This window comes from Loa loa (genome assembly GCF_000183805.2).
Source record: "Loa loa unplaced genomic scaffold supercont3.12, whole genome shotgun sequence".
Lineage (NCBI taxonomy): Eukaryota > Metazoa > Nematoda > Chromadorea > Rhabditida > Onchocercidae > Loa > Loa loa.
In genome coordinates, this window is record NW_018108192.1 from 314,009 (window position 1) to 320,787 (window position 6,779).

At 32.4% G+C, this 6,779-nt stretch overlaps 2 protein-coding genes across 2 annotated transcripts; both read left to right on the top strand.

Moving 5' to 3' along the window:
- Positions 1–1,283: 1,283 nt before the first annotated feature.
- On the top strand, positions 1,284–1,475 carry LOAG_11391 (hypothetical protein; the record flags this gene model as incomplete). The annotated part of the gene is made up of 1 exon (XM_003146912.2): positions 1,284–1,475. One exon carries the CDS (start codon positions 1,284–1,286, stop codon positions 1,473–1,475), a length of 192 nt encoding a protein of 63 aa, XP_003146960.2.
- A 3,354-nt stretch (positions 1,476–4,829) lies between these two features.
- LOAG_11392 (hypothetical protein) lies at positions 4,830–6,291 on the top strand (the record flags this gene model as incomplete). Its single annotated transcript, XM_003146913.1, has 4 exons — positions 4,830–4,916; positions 5,437–5,520; positions 5,944–6,179; positions 6,261–6,291. 4 exons carry the CDS (start codon positions 4,830–4,832, stop codon positions 6,289–6,291), a joined length of 438 nt encoding a protein of 145 aa, XP_003146961.1.
- Between the last annotated feature and the right edge of the window lie 488 nt (positions 6,292–6,779).

A 6,779-nucleotide genomic window follows, 5' to 3' on the forward strand; every position in this document is an offset into this window, starting at 1 on the left:
ATATATATATATATATATATATATATATATATATATATATATATATATATATATATATATATATATATATATATATATATATATATATATATATATAGCCGCTGAAATGTTTTTTGTGATTGGAATTCTGAAAAGATTTAGTGATTTAATTATAAAAGATGTCAAACCTTGTGATTTATGATTTAGGTCTTGTGATTTAGTTATAAAAGATATCATACCAATGTCTGTGATAAGCAGTATTCAATAATATTCTTGGAAATTTCGAAATATTCTGCTTCCACACCTTCCCCAATTGTGACTAAATTATAAGATTACAACATTTGCCTTGCTGGTGCTTCAAATACTTTTTAAACTTGCTGCTAACATTAAAAGAAAAAAAACTCCCATTTTCTTTTTTTTTCTCTGAAGGTCTAGAAAATTCTGGAATTTATAATTTTTTGAATTTTAAAAGGGAATAAAATTTCAGTTTTCTGAATGCTTCTATAGTGGTGGTTTTTGGAAGTTGTTGAATAATCAGATCTGATTCCCTACTCCAGCAATTAAATATTTTGATGCTTTCAAATAACCGTTTTTTCATTTGCCACATTATTACAAATTACACAGGCGCAAATAGCCAAAATGTTTGTTGAGTGTTTATTAAGCCGTTTTTTCTCTTGGGTTATGTAGTAAAGCCTCAAATCCAAATAGGAAATAGTGAGTGCCGAGAAACAGTTTCTCGAAGGACTTATCAGTCCCTTTGTTTCATTCTCTCATTGACTAATATTTAATCAATTTTGCATAACTCATCTTTCCAGTATCCGCCCACACTTATCACAATAAAGCTCTTTATCTGCCTGCCTTCGAGGGGTACCGATGACGGCAACCTTGCGACCTTGGCGACAGATATTTCAAGTTTCGTTTCTCCAAACATTTAAATTGAAGGAAAGACAGAATGAAGAAAGAGAGAAGGTTTTGGTCATGGGTGATGAGCACGAAATCTAGCAAGATGGACATTGCAAATGGGCGGTGTCGCATTGACTGGAAAATATTCATTCGTCGACCACCACTACATCAAGCACCCCCCCCCCCCCACCCCTCCCCCTTTAGCGATTCATCGAGGTGTTAGTGACGGCTGCGCTATTTGTCGCTTCTTCGGATACTCTTCCTTCTCCACATATCACTAAATATTACTCATTATTCTTTTTGCTAGTTAATTTTCGGCCATAGAAACATGAAAGCGTACTTTTAGTTAATTTTCAAGCTCAAATTTGAAACATTCATAAAATCTGTTTAAAGTCGCTAGGATGATGATTGCGCAGAAGTTGGCACAACTGAAGGAGAGCACCAGCCGTTGGCGTTCTCAACAATCATGCGAAGTACTGGTACCAGAAACACATGGGATACTGAGTCAACGAAAAAGTGCCTTACTGGAAAAACAAGATGTTAGTCATCTCTGTACACTTAGTGTAAAAACTCAACTCGGAAATTCACATTAAATTGGTCAATTACAAAGATTATCACTTTTAAAGTTTCTCTCTATCTTTCATACTCTAAGCTGTTTCACAATGTCAACTCCTTTATCATTGAAAAAGGAAAATTTTATTTTATCCGACAAAACTTGCAAATCTTTAGCAAGGAAATATTGTATTTTGTTTTATGAAACCTAAAATTATCAATTTGCGACGGAAAAGTGATTTCTTCATTTTGAAGTGAATTTTGTCGTTAGAATTTTTGAATTATTTTAATTGCCTCCTTTGACCTGCTAGTAATTACTCATCATATGAATGAATATTAATTTGTTGAAGTGCTTTTTATGATTACTTTTAGATGACGATGCATATGTGCCTTTTTTTCTCATTCTTTTGATATAGAATATCAGATAAGAACCCGAAACTGGGACATACAGTTCGTTTAGTTCATTTTCGATCCATATAAGGAACGAAACGTTATAATCAAGCATATTTTGAAGGAAAAAGGCATATAATCTCTTCTAAAGTTTAATCCTACTAAATGTCTTTTTTCAAGGTCTTTTGAAATTTATGCTAACTCCCAAACAAAATGATAGAAGCGTTTTTTGTTTTTAAATAATCAAAAATGGGTTTCGTTTTTGTGTTGATTTCGAATTTGCAAAAGCCACACAGTGGTCCATTTTTTGAAATTTGTTTTTAATATTGTCAAGGCTGTCGTCATTTCCATTAATTATTCCACCTCAATTAGTTATTCCGCTCACATCTTTTCTTCCCATTTATAATAATGGAACAAACCGAACCTATTGAAGTTTCGGAAACATCATTTCACTTCTTTGCTTTCTCTACGCAGAAAAAAGTATCTCAAACTTTGTGTTCAATTGTTCGACTGGTAAAATTCCAGGAAGCACCTACTTCATTCAACTCTCTTCTGCTTTTTATTTATCTATCTGCCGAGAGTTTCCTTTTTTAATCTGATCGTTTACATATTTGTTTATCTTGTTTTCAATCTTGAATAATAATAATAATATTTAGTCAGTGGACTGTTTATTTAAGGATAAGCAGTTCTCTTTCTTACCCGTCCTTCCCCATTATTCTGTTATCAAATCAGGACGAGTTTATTTATATTCATCTGTGGTCAAATGTAATTAGCAAAGCAATGCTAAATTATTTTCTCAATGAGTCAACAACAATAGCACACAGCTTTATTCAGTTTTTAGTTAAACTGTGCTGAAATGCATCCACTTAACATATACTAAGAATTGTTGCAAAACATGAAGGGAAGATATAGACGGATGCGAGGAAGTCCAGGAAATTCCTAATAGCATTAATTGGTGTCGTTTTGAATATTAGTGTCACTAAATGGTCAAATGGTCAAGCATATATTTGACAGTTTTCAGAAACTTTGGGAGGTAAATGAAAGGAGGTAATAGTGGTATTGTCGTACAAGAGTTTCAGATAATTCTATGATCATAGCCGTTTAACTGCTGCTCTCTTTTACTTGCATTAAAATTCCTATACCATATTTTGTGGATGATTTTACGGACTATATTTTTTCCAGTGATCAGGAATCTTCAAATACTTCTTCAAGTTAAGAGACAGATGTCAGTGTTATCCAGAAAGACCTTTGATGAGGCACAACCTTTGTCGAAAATGGTAGCACAATTAAGCGTACAAAGTCGAGATTAAAGAATCAGTGGAATATTAACTTCCAGTTTATTAAATACAAAGAAGAAATTTATAACCCGAGTTTCGATTAACCCATGTAAAAAACATTTCACTCCATTAGATTAATTTGGAGGTGATTTGGAGACAGCATTATTACAGCTAGGATAGCTAGGATACATGGATATGGATGAGCGCAACGAACCATTTAAGTCGATCAATAAGCAGTTAATCTATTTGTTGTTAATCGAATCGTTGCAACATCATTTCTTCTTCGACAGTTTTCTGTTTAAACAACCAAGCCAGAAAATTGTATGCCAATTGAAAAACAGTACTTTCAGGTAGCTATCCTCCACCCTTCAGGACTCTGTTGTTCTTTTACTAAAACATCAACACAGAAGCAACAGGTGAATTTAATTAATGAACAATTAGCAATAACTGAAGTTGCTGGAAATTCAAATACTTCATTTTATTCCCATAATAAATTCCGGAATTGAAAACTCTGATAAGCTTTGGGAAGGATCTCTTATAAACTAATTTTGTTTTTTGGTTCATCTAATGAATCATTTTATATATCACGATTTCGTTCTTTTTTCTTCTCCGTAAAGATCGATGTGAATGGTCTTATCGAGCCGTCATTTAATTGAATTAAAGTAATTAGAAGTCAATTAAATTAGAAGTCAATGATACCGAATTGCTTTTCCCGTCTATTTTCGATCCAAAAATACAACATTTGTTGATAAAAATTTCAATGAAATGGAAAAAAGGTCTTAAATCTGAGTTAGTTGAAAACATAGTTCTCCTTCTCTCATTGAATCAGTTCTGATGGAGAAGTTATTGAATGAATCCGGAGAAGCAGCATCAATCATTAATTTTTCCTATCAATTCAAATAAATGCTTGATTTTTGTTGAGATTTTCATTGGAAGAAACTAAACTATAAACCATACTGGAGTCTATCTTTTTTGCTCTCACATCACCCAGAACGGTAAGAGGTCAATAAATAAATATTGTGGAATGAGATTATTGAAGAGGTGAAAATAATTTCCTTAATGTTTTGCCTATTTCTGAAATTGGAAGTATAGTTTGCAAGATATGCACTGGGTGAATTCAAAATATATCTGCTTACCATGCAGAATTTGTTAGCTATCAAAAATTTAGAACATCGCTCTGTCCATCTTGCTAAGTTTTGACGAATTCATTGTTTGCAGTTGATTAAATACACACTACCCGTCTTGTCCTTCAACTGATAGCGTATTTGAGTAGACCGCATATCAGTGGGCTTTGAAATGTCGCGTTAGGGAACTTCATTGACGTTTCGACGAAATTACTGATAGTTTTAATATTCATCTTTGTGACAACAAAGTTATAACTTTTCACTTACAACATCGTTTTTCAACGTTTAAATAAAATTTTTGTAGTTTCTGTCGTAATTTGCATATTTATTATTTGTTAAGGATAATATGAGAATGCATTTATTTTAGTAGGCAATTTTGCTTAACGTAGTCTCGACAGTCAGTGTTCTTTGCGACGAAATCATCATGGAAGCAATCAGTTTTTTCGTTAATTACATCTGAATGCTAACCACAATCAATTAAAGATTTAATTAGGAAATAACATAACGAGCAAAGATTCCTCCTACTGTGCTTCGATGGATGATTTGTAACTGTGTACTCTGTAACACGCAAATTCTGCAGAGATTGTGAAATTGGCTTTTTTCGATGCTTACATTGCAGTCTATATCTAATAATATATTTGAAATATCTGCCTGCCTGAAATACGGACAATATTGGAACAGTGGTGCAATGGTAACAGTTAACAGAATTATAAAATTTATCAAATAACATCATTTTGAAACGATTCATTTTAACTCATTTGGAAAAAATAAAACAATTCAATGTTAAAGTTTCACTCGTTCTTGTCTGTTTCAGACTAGACTACCTCATTTGATCATAGCAATCTGATAGGCATATTGATAGCTCTCACGGAGAAAGTGATAGTAAGGCATAATTTGTTGCGTATTATCCATTCATCATTGCTATCTACGCAACTTAATAAGTTGTTCAAATCGTTGCATAGGAACCTAACGAACTTTTTTTTTAATATTAAAAAACTTCCTATGACTGCTTTACTTCATTTTTTGTTCATAATGCGTTGGTTTTTAAAATTATTACATGTTTAAATACATGTTTTCGTTTTATTTTCAAATAGAAATACTTTTTCTTTCAGGATCTTTAGTATTAGAAAAATTAAATAGCACTTTCAAATTCCGTTACTGATTTTTTTGAGAAATTTTTGGAAATCTGAATATGGGATTAAATTTTTCAGTTTGTGGATGGTGATGTTATACCGTTTGATAGTGCTGAATTTCCGAAAAAGGGAGATAAAAGGGTGGTTGAGCTACAAAAGCATGTATTAAAAGAATTGAGTCTTCATCGCGAGGAAACCTTCCCTTTTTGTGGCTACCTTTTTTTGAATAAATTAAATTAAAGAAATATCCTAGAAGAATTTGCCGGAAAGTTCAATTTTCAAAGTCTTCAAACTCTTAAAGAATTTTAAACGCTCATTAAAACAATAGTTTGTGACCGATAGTTTGAGAACTAAAATATGGTCAGCGAGGGAGATGGCACGATGAGGAGAGAACAGGCGGAAGCTGTTCTTATCAGTGTTTGATAAACTAATACATTAGGAGTTTTGATTGAAGTTAATTTTGAAATTAATAGAATTTATTATTTTTGAATATTATGGTCCTTCTCACAAATAAAAAAGCCAAAGCGGTCCCTAGTCAAGAAAAGGTTGAAAACCACTGATTTAAATCAAAATATATTTTTTTAGTCAGTTGAACGATGGCGTGAACGTATTAAGAGCGATTCAGATTTGCAATGCCTCGATGGAATGAGATGTTTACAGAAAGATTTTCCAACCAAGCAGATACTTCCAAAAACTAGAACAGTGGATATTGGTAAAGGCTTGGATCATTTTTACTCCCGTTCTCCCATCGTTTCAGCACCATCTAAATTATTACAGATTGATTTGAATGAATTTGAGGATATTACCACTACCACCCCAAGGTATTACATTTGAATATACTTCCTATAATATTTCAAATAATTATGTTGATTGTGGATGAAATCTGAATATTTTATTTAAAGTAAATTATCAAAAAGGATTAAAACAGAATAATCAAGTAAGACAGTGTTGAAGTAATAGCCAGCTTTTTTTCTAACTGTTCATGAGTATTTTTATCATTCACTGATCATTCCCGTCCTGCTGTCACTTTATTGGTTGCCTCAGCATAGTACACTACTTCCTATATATCATTAATTAAATTTCTCCGTAATTTGATCAGCCAGAAAATATTTTCCCTTTCTTTCATTTTCATCCTTCCAACTTATAAGTGTATTATGAAACGGATCATAGTAGTGCCATCAGATATAGCTTTTGTAGACATAAAATGTGACTAATATATATGTCACTTCCATACGCAGTGCACAAATCTGATATGGTTGATAGCAATGGTTAAAATCTAATAGTGACCCTATATATGACACATTGCACCTGGCGACTTCAACATTATAAACTTCAATCAAAATTATAAAATGTCATAATTATGGATCACTGGCATATATGATACCGTGGAGAGGTAGGTACTACATACATACACACATACA